We start from the raw sequence: 20,215 nt of genomic DNA, 5'->3' as shown, positions 1-20,215 counted from the left end.
ACTCCAGTTTACAAGGCTTCTCCAAGAGGCAAGGGTAATGTCAATGTACCTCCTGGCAGAGCTGGGTGCTGGAAATCCCACAAGAACATAGACCAGCCCATTGCAGGCATGTATTCTCATGGGATCTAGAGCTCCCGATTCTGCCAGTAGGCACAGTGGCATCATCCATTTACCTGGTGACATCACACATTTGACTGTGTTTGTACTCAGATTGTCTGTGCTTTTCCTGTTTATCAGCCTGTTACATATCCAAAATCATGAACATGCCAGGTGTAAACCATTTACATGTCCAGAACCTGAACCTGTCTGTGCCTGACCTGGCCACCTGAGGACTAAGGAATTTCTATTGAACTTCCAGGTAGACATTATCTCTTCAAGTGAAGACGGTTTAAAAAAATCAATGAATCCTCACCACTCAAAAATTATTATAATTAAGCAATAACCGGTTCATCGTTCAGATGGGATACCTCCTCCAGTACCAACAGTCAACTGTATAAACTTAAAAGATTGGGACAAAGAGATGTCACCAGAAGGGTAAATAAGAGGAGGGTCAACTACGGTGTAATTTATACGGCAACACAGATACCTCCCTTGATCCACTGTTAGAAGACATCCCCAGTGAGACATTATTGTGGCCAATAACTAATGGCAAAAGGAGGGTTAAACACCGTTCTGGGTGAACTCTTTCTATATTAATAGTAATAACTTATGGACAAATTGAACTCTGTGTTGATTACCTAAACTCTCATGGGCTTCTCTTTGCTCACTGCACTAATGAATATAGCTGTGTAGATGAACACTGCCTGTTGATTGAGAGATCCAGTGTATACTTCTTAATCGTATGCATTTGTAACCTGCTACCTACCTGACTGTCTGTTTTGAATATTAAAACAAACTTTTCAGTGGAAGTAAGAAAATGGAATTGGCAATTAAAATATTGTTTGCAGTTTAAGAGACTTTGCATTATACACAGCCTCAATTTGCCGCTACTTGACTGTTTGCTTTGAATTGTAGCTCTATTTTTTGGTGGAAATAAGCAAATGGAATGAACCAATATACACGACTGTCCACATTTAACTTTGTTTTCTCTAACAAATATAAGCTACTGTTGATGAATATTTAAAAATTGCTCTGAAGGACATTAGATATCTTAGATAACAATCTGTTGGGAATAATTTTAGAGGAGACTGTGGCCTCATGTAGGACTATTCAAAATCATAGCACCATTCTATTAGTCCCAACCTGGAGATAGGACCCCAGGAATGGAGTTTGCGGGAGGGCCACCTGAGCCTAGTGTCCTTTTAATGACAATATTGTCAATTTTCTATAGTGATTTATTTTTTTAACTAATAAATTGGTACATTGTAGGAGCGTGGTTCACTAGAGGTGGTCATTGTGCCACTCTTGTTGAATTTATTGCCTGATAATTGTGTTTCATCAATAAAGCCTTATATATATTTTTGCTAAATTACACCGTAGTTTACCCTCCTCTTATTTACCCTTCTGGTGATATCTCTTTGTCCCAATCTTTTAAGTTTATACATTATCTCTTCAAGGCCTAAATAATAACTGAATAACCACAAATACCTAAAAACGAGATTCCCCTCCTGAAGGCCCAGTGAAATAAAGTCACTGTTTGGTCTCATAGGGCTGTCCCCTCTCCACATAAGCAGTCCATCCTTCACGGTTGTCTTAAACCTCATAAAGATGTTTGTACGAGATCCAGAAACTCTGCAAAAATAAATTACATTTACTGCATGCCAAGTACACATGGATTTGTTTTTTCTTTGCTTTTGCTTGTGCATACAAGGCCAGCATTTACAACACATTTAGAAAACAGCAAACTTTCTTGGAACTTGATAAACGCACTTCAGCTCCAGCCCAAGTGGTGTTGGAGATTACTAAGTGGAGCTTTATACAGACCTATTCAATTTAATCTAAACACTTAAAAATGTGTTGCTGCACATGTAGTCAAAACTTTTACTGCTCATTAAAATGGGTGCCGCAGTCCGCAGCGTGCAAGAACTGTGTCTTTTCATCCCCCCCCCCCCCGAGCACAGTGGAGCTGCATGCAGGGACACGTGTTCAGTCCTGAATGCAGACAGCATGCATTTGGGGCTGCACACCCCTCTCTGTATGCCTGTCAAACTTGGATTTGCAGCTGAGTCAGTACAGCCTCTGCATCTCCATTGCCTGCACACAGCTCCACAATGCTCTGGGCGCATAGAAAAACATAGCATGCTGGCAGTCTCGGTGCTCATGTGAAGGAGCCTTAAGGCCTGGTTCATAGCTATGCGTTTTTTAGTGCGTTTTAAGTTTTAAAGAAACACACTACAGTCCATTTAACACGGTTTCCTATGGGTCACGTTCACATCTGTGCGTTTTATGGAAAGGGCCAGGGACTTTTTTTCTGGTTCTTGGTTCCATAGACTTCAATGGCTCAAAAATGTTTATTGATTTTATTGAAAAACGCAAAATGGACCTGAAGTATGCAAACTGCAACCTGCAAAGGTGTGAACCAGGCTTTAAAGTAAACAAGCCACTTTTTTTTAGTTTTGCGATTGGGTAGGGAAGGGTTAGAACACCTGTTGGGTTTTTTTTATTACCATCTGAGACCCAGATGGGGAGGTTAACCCTCTCATTTGACCTGGGGTCCATTGTCACCAGGAAGAAAAATCCCATATTTTGAGATGTCCCTGAAACGAGAAGAGAGGAAAAAACCTTCCAATGGGGACACTTGTTCCAGTGGTAACTGTCTAAAGTAATAATTTTCTTAACATTGAAGAAATTTCCTCTCACTTCCTATTGTTAAATAATTCTATTTTTCCTATACAGTATGCCCTGTTTTCAGTTAAATCATACCAGCAAGGATCCCTTCCGAGGGTGGCAACTCTTACTCAATTCAGCTTTGGCATTGTCACACCAAATCAGACTACAATGACAGTGTGTTGGCACCTTTGCTATCGTCACTGCAGTAAAATCATGATGTTGAGCCACTGTTGAAGTGCACACAAAAAAGAAAATAAGGAAAAAAATATATATATATCTATATATATATATAGATATATATATATTTTTTTTTTTTCTCAATCAGTCAGTGGGCTGATTAAAAAAATTGAAGGATCTACATGCGTGGATGGAGGAATCCTCCCTGCTGTGCCATTGTATTCTGACAGCTGGACTCCTCTACTGTGGCTGCAGCTGAATGGTTGTGGCTGCTGATCGACCAATGTTTTCCAAAAGCCCCGTTTGACAGAGATCAATCATCAGATAGACTTCAGTCGAGCTAAAACAGCCATAGATAGATCGAAATTTATCCAGTCCCTGCTGAACTTGCTGAATTTCGATTCAACTATGGGCAGCTTAAGAGTGGGTAATATCTTTTAATTTTGCTTATCATTAAAGATGGAGAATAAATTAGCTTCAACACTGTGACGTATTAACCTACATTTCAATCTGGACTTTATTTGAGGTCCAGAAAACTGTAATATAATAATAATGAAACCATCATGAAAGTATCACCATGAGATACACCATATTGCCAAAAAGTATTGGGGCACCTGCCTTTACACGCACATGAACTTTATTGGCATCCCAGTCTTAGTCCGTAGGGTTCAGTATTGAGTTGGCCCACCCTTTGCAGCTAGAACAGCTTCAACTCTTCTGGGAAGGCTGTCCACAAGGTTTAGGAGTGTGTCTATGGAAATGTTTGACCATTCTTCCAGAAGCGCATTTGTGAGTTCAGGCACTGATGTAGACGAGAAGGCCTGACTCGCAGTCTCCACTCTAATTCATCCTGAAGGTCGGGTTGAGGTCAGGACTCTGTGCAGGCCAGACAAGTTCCTCCACCCCAAACTCGCTCATACATGTCTTTATGGACCTTGCTTTGTGCACTGGCACGCAGTCATGTTGGAACAGGAAAGTGACATTCACAAACTGTTCCCACAAAATTGGGAGCATGAAATTGTCCAAAATGTCTTGGTATGCTGATGCCTTAAGGCTTGGTTCACACCTAATGCTGATGCGGCTCACAGCAGGGATCCTGGTTCACCATTTCAGGTCCGATTTCAGCCCGAATTTTGGGCTCAATTCGGACCAGAAATGGACCAAAAAAAACACAGGGCTCCTGTGTAAATTTGCACTGGAGCCGCATCGGAGATATGTGAACCGGCTCCATAGAGAGCCGGTCAATCTCCTGCCAATTCGCAATAGTGTGAACCCAGCCTAAGAGTTCCCTTCACTGGAAATAAGGGGCCAAGCCCAACCCCTGAAAAACAACCCCACACCATAATCCCACATCCACCAAATGATTTGGAGGGGTGACCCAATACTTTTTGCAATATAGTGTGGATAAGTGAGTTTGGGTTGGAGGAACTTGACTAGCCTGCACAGAGTCTTAACCTCAACCCGATAGGACACGTTTGGGATAAATTAGAACAGAGACTGCGAGCCAGGCCTTTTCGTCCACATCAGTGCCTGACCTTACAAATGAGCTTCTGGAAGAATGGTCAAACATTCCCATAGACACACTGTGGACAGTCTTCCCAAAAGAGTTGAAGCTGTTATAGCTGCAAAGGGTGGGCCAACTCAATATTGAACCCTACCGACTAAGACTGGGATGCCATTAAAGTTCCTGTGAGTGTAAAGGCAGAAGTCCCAATACTTTTTGAAATATAGTGTATATATCCATTTAGTTGTACCTGACTCTCAGCGCCATGTCTGATACACTTGAGAGCCTTTTCCGCAAAAATTTCTTCGTGAATCTTTTACAAGGTAGGTGGTCAAGTCTTTCTTCAACCCTCCCCAATAGCTCAGGCTTGAGGCTGACATGTAGAATGTGATAACACAAGCGCATAGCCGGTTTATACATATTAGACAGAAACCAATTAACCTATTAGCATGCCTTTTGCATTTGAGAGGAAACCCAGGCAAGCACAGGGAAGGAATGCAACCTCCATGCAGATAATGTGATGTCCGAATTCCAAACCAAGGATCCCAACACCGTAAGGCACAAGTACCACCAAGCCAATGTGCAAACCAATGTGCCACACGGCAGCATTTACTTACCTTTTAAGAATCTCACGGTTGTCATATATAAGATAACTGCGTCCAATAAACTGCGGGATTTCAATGGCTTCTGTAATAACTAAGAAAAACAATTATGTTTAGATTATATCTGCCCGCAGTCATTGTAGTTCATATGTGTTTGTGTGTGATGGTGCAATACATATACTATAAAAAGTCACTCATGAAATCTGCGCACCATAAAAACCAATTAGGAATGAGTGAAATCGAGAGCTCTTATTCTCCCAGAATCTTAGGAAAAATGCATTGGGGTCCCAGTATAAATAAATGGCACCATAACGCAGAGCACTTTGCTGCAACAATGCTGTAAAGTGCGCCTTTTCCTGCAACTACTAGATTTGAAGCCTTGAAGTTGCATTCTGGGCAAAAAAAATTAATGAAAATTGATTTACTAGCCAAACTACCCAGTCTTATGGTCCAGACACTTCTACTGAACAAGGCAGATGGATTTTGGCCAATCTGCAGACTACACTGCAGCTTTAAGTGTTTGTAGAGCCAAATCTTTTTGTTTTAGTTTTGGACAGGATAAGGAAAGATTAGAACCCCTCTGTGTGTATTTTTTTTATTTTTTGCTGTTGTTTGGGTCCCCTCTAAGTAATTTACCTTCTCTATTTGTCTTGGTGACCATTAATAATGAGACAGAAAGTAATTGGAAATTCAAAAGTTTACAGTTCTCATCAAAACAAAGGTTAAGGTTTATTCTTCCAATGGGGACACCTGTTTCAGTGGCAGCTGTCTAAGAGGGGATTTCTTCTCACATTGTAGAGATTTCTTCTTACTTCCTGTTACTTCACCAGAACAGGAAGTGAAGGTAGATCTCTCCAAAGGGATACAGTCAGCAAAAAATAACACGTGAGGGATTTTAACCCTTCCTTACTCCACACTAACCTGAAAAGAACATTTTGGCTTTAAATACACTTTAATTGTGCCTCTGTCTATGGTTAGAAAAAGTTTTATTATTATTATGTAAAAAAAAAATGTATTTTAAAATTACAGATTTAATACAAGGTAATCACTGGCACAGGTGTCAGAGAGCACTATGTGTATAGAGAAGAGAGAGCACAGCAGAAGGTGTTTGTCTTCAGACTCTCTCACTCCAAGTAAAAATTGTCTGAACAAAGGAGTACTGCGTTATAACTTTGACTCCTTCATTTGTGTAAGTTTCAGCTTGAGCTACTATATACTGTAAGCAATAGACTTTTTTCTCAACAAATGTACTAAGGAAAGCCCACAAAACATGTGGAAATGAACCACAAGCTCCACCAGCTGCCTGACATGGAAATACAAAACATGAATTTGTAGAATTTCATATTTACCTGGGAAAAAATAAAAAAGTATTTATATAAAATGCAATTTTAGTCCTGACCATAATAAAACAATAAATAAAAATCCACACTACACTTCCTTTTAACTGCATTGGGTATAAATATAGGCATTTAGACAACCTTTTATTGTTTTACGCAGTTATGAATTGTCTCACTCAAATCAACTTGTTATTTTACTTTTCTTAACTCGCCGTGTGTCAGCCAAATCTCTTTTGTTTGTTTTGGATAGAGGAGAGAACGGAGCTCCTAGAAGTCTGTGTTTTCACTGTTACAAGCACATTATCTGAAATATCTCCAATATGTACAAATGAACAAAAGCACTGTACAATATTTTAATACAGTAGGAAAGGGTTAGGACACCTCTGTGAACTTTATTGCTGTGTGTGTATTCCCATCCTGGAAACCCTGTTCCCTTCATTTCTTGTCATGGTGTCAACAAGTAAGGGGAAATCAGCTTGCAAACACAGACAGCAATACAATCTAGAAGACGTTTTAACACCTCCCACTCTATCCAAAACTACAAAAACACAATATTATATTATTATGAATATTCATGTCGATGGCTGGAGCACCTTACATCATAGTTTGAAGTGTCTGAAGGGAGAACTGTTCCAGTTGCCCTTACCATCCAATCAAAAAAAAAGATGTCCCCTTTTTCTCATACTAAACCAGACACTTATGGGGTCTATTTATAAAAAAGAAAATACATAGCTATTCTCTTCTGGTTAAGTGTTCTTAGGCTATTGCTCTAGGCAATTTTCTCTTCTGGTTGAATGTTTTTAGGCTATTGTTTTAGACTGTATTCCCTTCTGATTCAATGTTTGTAGGCTATTGTTTTTGGCTATTTTTGGTCAAATGTAATTAAACTAATATTTAGGCTATTTTCTCTTCTGGTTGAATGTTCTTAGGCTATTGTTTTAGGTGATTTTCTTCTGTGATTGAATGTTCTTAGGCTAATGCTTTAAGCAATTTTATTTTATGATTGAATGTTTTTAGGCTATTGTATTAGACTGTATTCCCTTCTGGTTGATTGTTTGTAGGCTATTGTTTTAGGGCATTTTTACTCAAATGTTCTTAGGCTATTGTTTAAAGTGGTTGTAAACCCACTTTGAAAAAAAAACTAACACCTGCAAGACAAAGGCATAATGAGCTAGTATGCATAGCATACTAGCTCATTATGTAATACTCAACTGAGATTGAAGCCCTCGCTGGGGTGCCCGTACACAGCACCGGCCGGCGACATCACTCCCGAGGGTTACCAGGTATCGCAGCTCCGGCGCTCTGATTGGCCAGAGCTGCAATGACGTCACTCCCAAGCATGTGTGCAAGAGCCGCCGGTAACAGCACACTCACTGAAGCAAACACCACGTACGTGCCGTTGCTTCCGTGCGCATGTGCCGATGACGTTGGCACATGCAAATACAGCGAATATCTCCTAAACCGTGCAGGTTTAGGAGATATCCTGGGTAGCTACAGGTAAGCCTTATTATAGGCTTACCTGTACCAAAAAGTGGTCTGTAAGGGTTTACAACCACTTTAAGGCTATTTTCTCCTCTGGTTGAATGTTCTAAGCTATATCTGGTTCCTGTTCCATTCGTCTGTATGCTAGTCCGAAGGACCAAAAACGACGCAAGGGCAGCTATTGTATACTGGCTATGAACTTCCTTATTCTAGTCCGGTCGTACGTCATCACATTCGAATCAGTCGGACTTTGGTGTGATCGTGTGTAGGCAAGTCCGTTTCGTCGGAACTCCGTCGAAAAGTCCTTTGGAGTTGAGTCCGATGAAAAGTCCAGTCGTGTGTACACGGCATTAGGGTTTTTTAGGCTATATTTTCTTCTGGTTGACTATTCTTAATCTATTGCTATGGCTTATTTTATATAGAAAATAGTTCCTCTACCCAAGTTGAGGAGGGTAAATAGCAGTTACATGAATGACAACTGTGGCTTAATAACTAAAAATAACATTTATTTTAATAGTTTAAAAGTCAATAGGACATTCATATAATTATAAATAGTGTGATATAAATGTATCCAGTTCCTTAATTCAACCTAATTTCCCTTCCTATGCAAAACATTAAAAACAATGACCACCAAAAAAAACGGACGTCATATATTTGAATAGACAGTGGAAGGAGGGCACATTGCCACCGTATAGACTTCAATTGTGCCGTTCATCCACTGTCTATGCAGATACTGTACATAGGGAGGGAAATTAAGTGGAATTAAGGTACTGGATACATTTATATCCCACTATTTATATATAATCACACTATTTGTAATTATATGATTGTCACTGCACTGTATCTATTGAGCGAGCCATAGTCACTCTTGAGTTAAACCATTTACCCCTCCTCCAATCCTCATCTCTATTACACTGGGGGGATGGGGATTAGCAGTTTAAAGAAGATGGAGACAACATTTTTGTGATTTTGGTTCAGCTCATGGAAGGTGACAAGGACATTGCATTTCTGGCAAGATCAGCAGGTGTTTTCTATATTTAAAAGAAGGCAAACAAGTTCCAAAAAAATAGGTCCTTTCCAGCTTAAGCAGCGCTCAAATAAACACATATAATAATTAAAAATAAAAATCTATGGAAATGCATGTGAGAAAATAGCACTTTTAAAATGATAAAAATTGTGACAGTCCGGGTGTTGGGTAATTTCTCATATAAATAAGACATTTCATATCACTGAAGAGATATTCCACCGTCACCACACCATGTGATTCCACTCCCTATAGGAATTGCACTCACCCGACTATAATCAATCACCTTAGTTAATAAATCCAGCTTTAATCTCAGCAACTAGAGGACATCAGCGTGAGATTTCAGTAACAATCAACCCGACGGATGAATGGCGTCCTGATCCTGAACAATACCAGACTGAACACACCCGCAATCCTCTTATTCCACTCAAGCATATAGAAGGAATGGAATCCTCATAGTGTGAAACTGCAAACTTTTATTGTCCCAAAAAACACCCGACCCTTAAGCTTTTGCACTTACACAAAATTATTTTTAAAACACCATTCAAGTAAATGATACACTAATGGTGATAGCAGTTCCGCGTCTAGGGTGTGGTCTCCTCTAGACGCATTTCAACATTCTGTCTTTGTCAATAGGCAACTATTGACAAAGACAGAATGTTGAAACGCATCTAGGGGAGACCACACGGCTTGGTGCATTGGGGAATCGCTCCAAGTTTCTCCCGGCAACCACCACGAACGACCTGCTCTTCTTTGAGGTGATGAGATTATCGGAACTGATATCACCAGTAGTGTATCATCTACCTGAATGCTGTTTTAAATATAATTTTGTGTAAGTGCAAAAGCTTAAGGGTCGGGTGTTTTTTGGGACAATAAAAGTTTGCAGTTTCACACCATGAGGATTCCTTTCCTTCTATATGCTTGAGTGGAATAAGAGGATTGTGGGCGTTTACAGTCTGGAATTGTTCAGGATCAGGACGCCATTCATCTGTCGGGTTGATCATTATTGAATTCAACAGCTGATGTCCTTTAGTTGCTGAGATTAAAGCTGGATTTATTCACTAAGGCGATTGATTATTAGGAGTCCGGTGAGTGAAATTCCTATAGGGAGTGGAATCACATGTTGTGTTGACGGTGGAACATCGCTTCAGTGATTTATATATGTGTCTTATTTATATGAAAAATTACCCAACACAATTTTTATAATTTTAAAAGTGCCATTTTCTCACATGCATTTCCATTGATTTTCATTTTTAATTTATATGTGTTTTTTTGAGCGCTGCTTAAGCTGGAAAAGACCTATTTTCTGGGAACTTTTTTGCCTTCTTTTAAATATCTGATTATAGCAGCTGCTTAGGCCTATATATTTTTTTTTATCTTGAGCGCTGGATAAGTGATCCTGTTTACTTCTACTTCTTGTGCATAGGTGTTTTCTATACTTGCTGAAAATGTTCTTAACCTGAAAAAAGAAAACAAATGTAGCCACCACATCTAAGGACTGGTGAGCTGCAATATATTAAACTTTTGTTTTTGAGATTAAATGTCTGCACTGAAAAACACTGTACATACATATACAGAGTCTAGTTAAAAAGCATATATACACAATCGACCAAAAACGTAGAAAACATAGAAAATCTCTCTGGGCGGGCACCGGAGCAGGCGGAGGGGGCATATAAGGCACAAGCCTTCTGTCCCACATCATGACAGTTCCCTGGGTCACCATATGGCTGCAGGAGTCGGCTCTGGCTCTCCTGGGGATGTGTGTGGTGTAACTGCTGGGAATTCACTTTATATCTAATTCCTGAGTTAGTTATGCAATGGATACCTTCCCACTATGATCTGGCTGCTGTTGTTTGTGTAGAGAGTCTGTTGACATTTTCCTTTATGCAGTTCTCAACACGTGGGGTTCTTCCCTTTTGCCCTTATTGCAAATCTCTGATTGGATTAGATGACTTGGGACACCAACTGCTCGGCTACTTTTACTGCTCTGGTGCCCACGCGCCTCAGGCGCGCACACACCTAGGCCAGTGAGACCTGTTTTTATAATCCCCTTATGTGTGTCCTGAGGACCAGCAAAACGCGTAGACACACAGGTGCTCACACATTTGTCGATGCACTGTTAACCACAATCTGGGTATATTTGGCCCCTTTTGTGGTCAACTGTATATACTGGCCATTTTCAGCCAATTGTGTATATATGTCTTTTAAGTAGACTCTGTATATGTATGTATTTTTTATTTTCTATGTATAAATAACAGATGTCATTTTTAACCAATATTGTTGGTCCAATCTGCCTTCAAAGTCCAACTTAGTGGGTCTCCCTCTTTTTAGTTCAAAAGTTTATATATGGATGTGGCTTAGGAGTAACAGTATACATTTTTGTTGAGATTAGATTTCCTTTAAAAGAAAACTGCCAACTAGTGGTATGACCAAGAACTGCGGTTCCTTCTTCAGACACTTCCCCTTCCAAGAAGCCAACATGTTTCAATCCTGTCATTGAAGAATCCTGTATTTCATCTTAACAATATTATCTATGAAAAATCATTCCATGTGCTGGCCATTTTTTTATTGATTTTTTTTTTTTTTTTTTTAGATTCTGCCGATCAGTAATGATTTAAAATCATGGGAGATCTATTTAATTTATGATGTATGCAATGTGTGTGTGTGGTACAATCCAATGACCCTTTATTGATTCTTTTACTTTAAGGCATGCACAGTAATTTATCAAGCTAACATTTTAATAAGTCATAGGGCACACAAGTACGGCACCATCAAATGATATCCAAATGTGATCAAAGCTCCAATGGAAAAGTATGGTACCAAATTGATGTGCGTGGCCAACATTCGATCAGTACCTTCCCTGAATCTATTACGGCTCGTTTACACTTGCAGTGGTGTTCAAAGCCCCTCTGAAAAGTAACCCATGGTGGGCAGTAGACAGGAGGGGGTGTGTGTGTGGGGTGGGTGATGCATCATCACTTCACCGCCTGTCTTGACAATTGAAGGACCGCAGCACTGCGACACAACACTCAGTTGTAGTGTGGCCCAGTTAACTTTAATGGGGTACTGCCCAATGAATGCCACATGGGGTATAATTTTTGCCATAAGATGTGTACCACATTGCGGCTACCATGTTAGGTTAAAGCGGTATTAAACACAAAACCAAAAATATATTGCAGCTCACCAATCATTAGATGTGGTGGCTGCAATAGTTTACTTTTTTAGGATTTCCCCCTCTGTTTTCACCTGGTGATCTGGCCTGGCCAGTAACAAACCTTCTGTATTAGTGAGACACAACTCTGGATGAAGGAGCACATGGGGGCATCTTTGCAGAGCAGAATTGTTAACCTGGGGGAGGGGGGTGTTAGATGTACTAGCAGATTTACATACACTAACAAATTGAAGTTCCACTTTTTAAGCAGTTGCAGTAACAGCTTTTTTCCTTTTGGGATAAAGGTTTTAAACAAATGAAACCTATCGATTTACAGACTAAGGGGGTAGCAATGGGGGCTAAATTTGCCACCAGTCTGGCTAATCTATTTATGGCCAGATGGAAAGAGGACATGATTTAGGCGAGGGATTGGCCGGTACTTTCTTTCTACCATCGTTACATTGACGATATTTTTTTTTTGTCAGGTTGATATAATTACATTGGAGAACTTTATAGGTACTCTAAATAATAATTCCCTTAATATAAAATTGCCCCATAGTTTAAGTCAGGTGGAAATCAACTTTTTGGATCTAATCCTAATGAATACTGGTATCACTACTCAAACCTTTTTCAAACCCACTGACAAAAATGGTTATATCCTATTTAATAGCTGTCATCACTCCAAGTGGTTGAGGAATATTCCCAAGGGGATTTACAAAAATAAGATGTAATTGCTGAAATCTAAATGAATATTATACGCAAGCTGGTTTATTACGGGAGAGATGTGTGGAAAAGGGATATGATGTTGTTTCTATTGAACAACGCTATATAAATACTGTATATATAATAATAACACTATTCATCAAGTGGATAATGTTGAACAAGAGTCTTTACTGACCATTAAAACTATTGATGCATTTTCCATAAGTTGTCTCTTCATCACAAACTTCTCCATCCAACACTCTCAGGTCAAAAGATTGATAAAAAAAACACTGAGGAATTCTAAAAAAATAACCTATTTTAGGCTCAGTACTCCCAGAGCAACCTAAGGTAGTGATCAGGAGAGCACCAAATTTGCATGATAAATTGGAACCTTATGTATTTGACCCCCCAGTTGGAACAACTTTGTTTAATGATTTAAAAGGCTTTTTTTCCATGTAATTAATGTGTTGCCTGTAGGGAAAATGGTCTGAGAAAAAAGAAATGGCAATTTCACTACCGATATCCACAGGGAAGGACTATGACATTTACTCCTTTATAACTTGTAACACTACATCTGTAGTATATCTATTAGAATGTCCCTGTCAATAATAATACATTGGAAGAACCACCAGGTGATGAGGGGCCGCCTACAATAGCATGTATATAATATTAAGAGGGGTTTCAAGGAACATAATCTCTCAGCCCATTTCAGAAAGTAACATCATAGAGATGCCAGTTTGTTGAAATTTGTAGGTATTGATGTAGTCAATCGACATTGGAGAGGTTGCAATTGTAAAAGGGAGGTGTCTAAATTGGAAACCCGGTGGATTTATGAAATTGACACCCTTGTTCCTCTAGGGCTTAGTGTGGACCTGGATATAAATTGTTTAATTGATGATAGTTAATTGTGGGTTTATGTTTATTTTAATTATTTTTTATGTATATTTAGTTAAAAAAAATAAATAAATAAATAAATAAATATATATATATATATATATATATATATATATATATAATGTATATATACAGTATCTCACAAAAGTGAGTGCACCCCTCACATTTTTGAAAAGATTTTATTCTATCTTTTCATGTGGCAAAACTTAAGAAATTACACTTTGGTACAATGTAAGGTAGTAAGTGTACAGCTTGTATAACAGTGTAAATTTGCTGTCCCCTCAAAATAACTCAACACACAGCCATTAATGTCCAAATTGGGCCTAAAGTGTCAATATTTTGTGTGGGCACCATTATCTTCCAGCACTGCCTTAACCCTCTTGGGCATGGAGTTCACCAGAGCTTCACAGGTTGCCATTGGAGTCCTCTTCCACTCCTCCATGACGACATCACGGAGCTGGTGGATGTTAGAGACCTTGCGCTCCTTCACCTTTCATTTGAGGATGCCTCACAGATGCTCAATAGGGTTTGGGTCTGGAGATATGCTTGGCCAGTCCGTCACCTTTACCCTCAGCTTCTTTAGCAAGGCAGTGGTCGTCTTGGAGGTGTGTTTGGGGTCGTTATCATGCTGGAATACTGCCCTGCGGCCCAGTTTCTGAAGGGAGGGGATCATGCTTGGCTTCAGTATGTCACAATACATGTTGGTATTCATGGTTCCCTCAATGAACTGTAGCTCCCCAGTTCCGGCAGCAGGGCTTTTTTTCAGTTGGAACTTGGTGGAACTCAGTTCCACCACCTCTGGCTCAGGCCCTGCTCAGCACTATCACTTGTAAACATAGAAGTCTGACTTCTATGTTTACAAGTGACAGCTTGTCTCTCAGAAGTCCCCACAAATCTGGTCTCCTTAGTGGCTCCCACTGAGTGCAGGATGGGGGCAAGGGAGATGTGGGTGCCTGGGGTGCAGTGCAGATGCTGACACCTCCACTGGATGATCTCCCTGCAAGTGAGAGAGGCGGAGCCATTTACAGTGTGCGGGGAGGTCCAAAAGCCAGCTGGGAAGAGGGGTGAAAGTGAGATGTGGATGGGGATGCAGAGGTAAACAGCTATGGAAGAAGGCGGAACTCTGCACTCCTGTGTGTAGCGCAACCCTGAACTCTACACGTAGCGCACCCATGAACTCTGCACATAATGTACTCCTGGTATTTAATGCCCCTTTAAGTCCCTCCCACTGTTAGTGAAATATGACCACACCCAGTATTTGATGCTGTTTGGAGGGTGTGTGGGGGGGTCAAGGGGGTTTTGGGGGTCATGGTTGAGTTCCTGCACCTATTTTCTGAGAAAAAAAGCCCTGGCCGGCAGCACTCATGCAGCCCCAGACCATGACACTCCCACCACCATGCCTGACTGTAGGCAAAACACACTTGTCTTTGTACTCCTCACCTGGTTGACGCCACACACGCTTGACACCATCTGAACCAAATACGTTAATCTTGGTTTCATCAGACCAAAGGACATGGTTTCAGTAATTCATGTTCTTAGTCTGCTTGTCTTCAGCAAACTGTTTGCAGCGTATGGTCTGAGCACTGACAGGCTGACTCCCCACCCCTTCAACCTCTGCAGCAATGCTGGCAGCACTTATACGTCTATTTCCCAAAGACAACCTCTAGAAATGACGCTGAGCACGTGCACTCAGCTTTGGTCGACCATGGCGAGGCCTGTTCTGAGTGGAACCTGTCCTGTTAAACCGCTGTATGGTCTTGGCCACCGTGCTGCAGCTCAGTTTCAGGGTCCTGGCAATCTTCTTATAGCCTAGGCCATCTTTATGTAGAGCAACAATTCTTTTTTTCAGATCCTCAGAGAGCTCTTTGCCATGAGGTGCCATGTTGAACTTCCAGTAAACAGGTTGAGAGAGTGAGAGCGATAACACCAAATTTAATACACCTGCTCCCCATTCACACCTGAGACCTTGTAACACTAACGAGTCACATGACATCGAGGAGGGAAAATGGCTAATTGGGCCCAGTTTGGACATTTTTTACTTAGGGGTGTACTCACTATTATTGTCAGCGGTTTAGACATTAATGGCTGTGTGTTGAGTTATTTTGAGGGGACAGCAAATGTACACTGTTATACAAGCTGTACACTCACTACTTTACATTGAAGCAAAGTGTCATTTCTTCAGTGTTGTCACATGAAAAGATAGAATAAAATATTTACAAAAATGTGAGGGGTGTACTCACTTTTGTGAGATACTGTATATATATATATATATATATATATATATATATATATATATATATATATATATATATATATATACACAGTATTTTTCCTTTGTACGGTTTCATCTTCATTTGTATTCATTATTTAGTACTTATTTGTATTTATTACATTCTGATATTCTTTATTGAATTTTGCATTTTTTAATAAAATGAACAATTTCACTTATTGTATATCCACTATAAATGGTTAGTTCTATTGGTTATTCCAATTCCCAATAGCTACTCTAGAATACAATTATATACTATGGATCCCAAATCTACAAGTTTGTTTATGCCCCATTTCTTTTTCCGGTGTTCTATCAGATAAGCGAACCCGTCAGATAATGTAACGGAAGTGACATTCCGTCAGCTGCGCATGCCTTCCACCGCTACCTGGTTTTCTAATCTGACAGAACACCTGCAGTCAGAAGAAGGCAGCGGACATCTTACTACACCCAGATACGTCCTGAATTCCAGAGTAATTTTAGTAATAGTCAGAGTATATAAATATAGTATATTGACATCTGTGATGCTGTTTGGATGTTTAATTTGGAAAGGCTAAAGGTTTTGCACTGAGCAGTGCAGGGTGTACCAACATGGCCTCCGCCACCTTCCTACTGCTAGTGTCCAGCTTCTTTTAAAATGTAACATTAAAACACCATCACAGATGTCAACATACCATATTTATCTATAATATGCTCACTTTATTGCTAAAATGACTTTGAAATTCAAGACGTAGCTGGGTGTAGTAAGCTGTCCACTGCTGCCTTCTTCTGACTGCAGGTGTTCTGTCAGATTAGCGAACCTGGTAGCAGTGGATTCGCTACTCTGAACACTGGCACTTGTGTTTTTCATTAAAGCGGAACTTCAGTCATTTTTTCATCTTTCCATCTATTAAATCCTCTGCCCTTGTTGTTTTAACTTTGGATAGTAAAACATTTTTTTTTTTTCTGCCAGTAAATGCCTTATACAGCTCACTTCCTGATTCTTGTCTGGTCATTAGCCTAGGCTTATGACATCATGCACAGCTCTCTCTCTCACTCTTGTGAGAGTTTGCCAGGAAGGGAGGGGGGTGAGTCATAAGTGGGCCAATGAGGGCTGCAGAGCTGGAGGTGTGCCTTTGTGTAAATCCCGAAAGTGAACAGGCGACAGCTTTAGCTGCCCACAGTTAAAATGGCTACAGCCAGACTCGTTTGAGGAAGATTTCTGCAGCATATTTGTCAAGTACACAATCACATTCTATATAAAATAATATGCAAAGTGGTTGGAGTGAAGCTTCAGAATGGCAAAGATGTTTTTATACCAGATTATGTGAGCAGACTGCAGTTCCTCTTTAACTTCCAGCACTTGTGCTCTACAGTAATATGGTGGTCCCGCTATTTCCGGGCTCCAGGTTGTAATTCAATTCTTTTTCACCCGAGCTCTAGGTACTAGTACATTGGACCCTTTTCAAAATGCCGATATTGGCACATCCGGTCATGCGGCCCTTTACCAATATGGCTGCTTGATCATTTCCGGTTTCTGTTTTTTTTACATTTCCGCCGCAAGAGCTGGCTATTTAAGGGGATGAGTTACTCACGTCAGCTGAAGGCGTATCCCTTGATAAGGTGTGTGTGCACGAAACGCGTTGGAAGGAGCCTACATGTTGACGTCACATCTCCGCGTCCACAGGCTTGGAGCGGCGGCCACCATTGTAAGTGTGTTTAGCCTATTTTTAAGAGATTGGCTAAGGATTACTCATTAATGCTTGTTTATGTCTCATTTGTAGTGAGTGCAGATTTTGGGTGGAGATTGACTTGCGTAGATATTCATCATGATTCTTGGTGCTATCTGGTGGATACCATTGTCTGCTTGATATTCTAATATCTCTGGTGAACGAATAGTACATCTATAGATTTTACACTGAATGGACTTCTCACATATCCAAAACTTTTTTCATAGTTGCATATAATTTTTTTCACTATGACCTGGATTGTTTTATTTTATGTAATTTATTGTTGTATACATTTCATTTGTCACTTTTATCAAGTGCTGCACATTGACTATTTTGGATTTTTATCCCTGTAACTGCTATATCTTCTGAAGGGCTTGTTCTTTTGGAAATCAACAGACTTACTGGCTGGATCGTGAGGTGGTAATAAAAGAAAGAAAGCCTAAAAAAGGAAACTAATGCAGTCATCACATCTAAGAACTGGTAAGCTGCAATATAATAAATGATTGCTTTTGGGTTTAATACTGCTTTAAGATGAGTGGTTGGGAGGGGTGTAAAAACCACAGCCCAACTGCCAGTTTTTACTGCATTTCCCCCGGCACAAGTGTAAACGAAGCCTTAGGAATTCCCTTAGTGGGCTAATTCTATATTCTGCAACCTACAACAGAGGCTAGAACAGTACTTACTATTAATGCAGTAATTTCCACATTCTGCAACAAGTCAGCACAAAAAACAAAAATTGACACAGAGAAATAAGAACTGATCCTGAGTTACAGTCACTGAACATGTTTTATATCGATCGATTCAACTACCTTCATCAAAATTATAAAACCTGAGATATCTTTATCCTTTATCAGAATGATGCTGTATAAGCGAACAGGGCAAGGGCAGTGTTTAAAGTGCAGCAACTCCCAACAACCAATCAGATTTCAGTTGAGATGATTTCTGCTTGGTTGCTATGAATGTACTTTGCACAGTGCTCTTTGCTTTGTTTAATATAGTGTTTTAAAGTCTTATGTGGGTTGATGCCTGAAAGATGAATTGTTTCATGTATCTGCCCATGGCAGAGCAACCTAGAGATCATTCCCACTACACGGGGGACATACTTGTAACTATTGTAACATAAAATGTAAATAAAAAATATAATATACTTTAAGGAGAAATGCATCAGGAGAGGTGAGACTTCAAGAAAGAGGTGAGCAGGACTGGGACTATGAAAGAAACATAATCTTGGGGGTGTACTTTTGCATTTTTGCTAAATTTGCATAGCTGTTCATCCTGCAAAATTGTACATTTGTTCTGTGCAAATCGGGGAAAAATGTAATGTAATTGGGCTATTTTCTCTCCAGTTTGAATGTGTGAAAATTCTGGCCACTAGATGGCACTAATGATCATATTAGATAAGTATTTATTTCCTATGATGATCAGTGCCATCTATTGGCCAGAATGCGGTATTTACTTGATTCACAAATTCTGGAGAAATAGCCTAGCAGCATAAAATTTGGCCCCCATTGGCACAGAATGAATGTACTGTACAGTTTCACAGAAACGAACAGCTATACAGACATTTTATAAATACACCCCTTACGTAGAGTGTGAGATTCTGTACAAACCGTAGGCGTGCGCCTGGGCAAACCCTAATCAAGCCTACGTGCGGTGCAGATTTCCCCTACTGCCTTGGCTACCCCCCTTCCCTGTGTTGCCCCCACTCGCCCCACAGTGCTGCTGGCTTGCCTCCTCTCCTCCCAGATGCTGCAGGGAATGTTTCAGAATGGAGATGAGGGGAAGGGGGTAGTAAATATGTAATTTACCGGCCCCTTCCCCTTCTAAATGAACACAGTGAACATACTCACTGTGTCCATTCATAACGGAAGCATAGTAAACTCTTTACTATGTTTCCGTTTGTGAATGAACAGGAAGCCGCTCGGTGCAGAGCACTTTCCATTCGTTCACTGTCCAGTGCAGCTGAGGCTGCAGAGAAAGGCATGTGTGTTTGGGGTGCACACTCTAATGCCATTGGCTGGGCACACCTATGGTACAAACCCATAAATGAGTTTTAGGTGGACTCTTCCTATTGTAACACAGTGCTGTGATGAGCACTAGGGCCCCTTTCAGATGAAGCGGATCCATCTAAGCAGATCTGCCTGCTCAGCGGGGGGAATCTGTCCACTGATCCCCACTGAGCAGGCAGATGACAGGTCCGTGTCTGTTCCGCTATGCAGAGCAGACACAGACACAGTATGCTCTCCTCTTTGGGGGGGTTGGATGGAAACGGACAACATGTCAGTTTCCATCCGAATGTTATCCAGTCTGCCAGATGGATGGCAAATGTATCGCCATCCATCTGATTTTTAGCGGCCCGGATCATATCAGATTCTGGCGTGTGTCAGCACACACATGTCCGCTGACATCCGCAGCCCCATAGAGATCAATCAGTGGTCCGGTCGAGTCCGCTTGAAAAACAGACAGGCGGACCTAATAGGTCTGCCGGTGTGAAAGGGGCCTAATGTATAGCAAGTCAATTAGAGACTCATATTTCATCAGTCTGCACACTCTGAGCTTCTGAAATCTGATCTTTGACTGTCAACCATGATGCTTGTT

The 20,215-nt window shown here is 40.5% G+C and overlaps 1 protein-coding gene across 2 annotated transcripts in view; it reads right to left on the bottom strand.

Moving 5' to 3' along the window:
* The window catches only part of EGFLAM (EGF like, fibronectin type III and laminin G domains), a 297,792-nt gene that overhangs the window by 11,624 nt on the left and 265,953 nt on the right, over nt 1–20,215 (bottom strand). Inside the window, exons 19-21 of one of the 2 annotated variants that reach the window (XM_073621500.1) lie at nt 18,301–18,324; nt 5,068–5,146; nt 1,588–1,731 (exon numbers count right to left, since the gene is read on the bottom strand). In XM_073621500.1, coding sequence (XP_073477601.1) covers nt 1,588–1,731; nt 5,068–5,146; nt 18,301–18,324 — 247 coding nt within the window. The remainder of the gene's footprint in view (nt 1–1,587; nt 1,732–5,067; nt 5,147–18,300; nt 18,325–20,215) is intronic. The other variant, XM_073621508.1, reaches the window with a different exon arrangement.

The sequence above is a fragment of the Aquarana catesbeiana genome, linkage group LG01, assembly GCF_042186555.1.
Source record: "Aquarana catesbeiana isolate 2022-GZ linkage group LG01, ASM4218655v1, whole genome shotgun sequence".
Classification (NCBI taxonomy): Eukaryota; Metazoa; Chordata; class Amphibia; order Anura; family Ranidae; genus Aquarana; species Aquarana catesbeiana.
The sequence above is the reverse complement of the archived record's forward strand: the minus strand, read 5'-3'. Positions and strand labels throughout refer to the sequence as shown.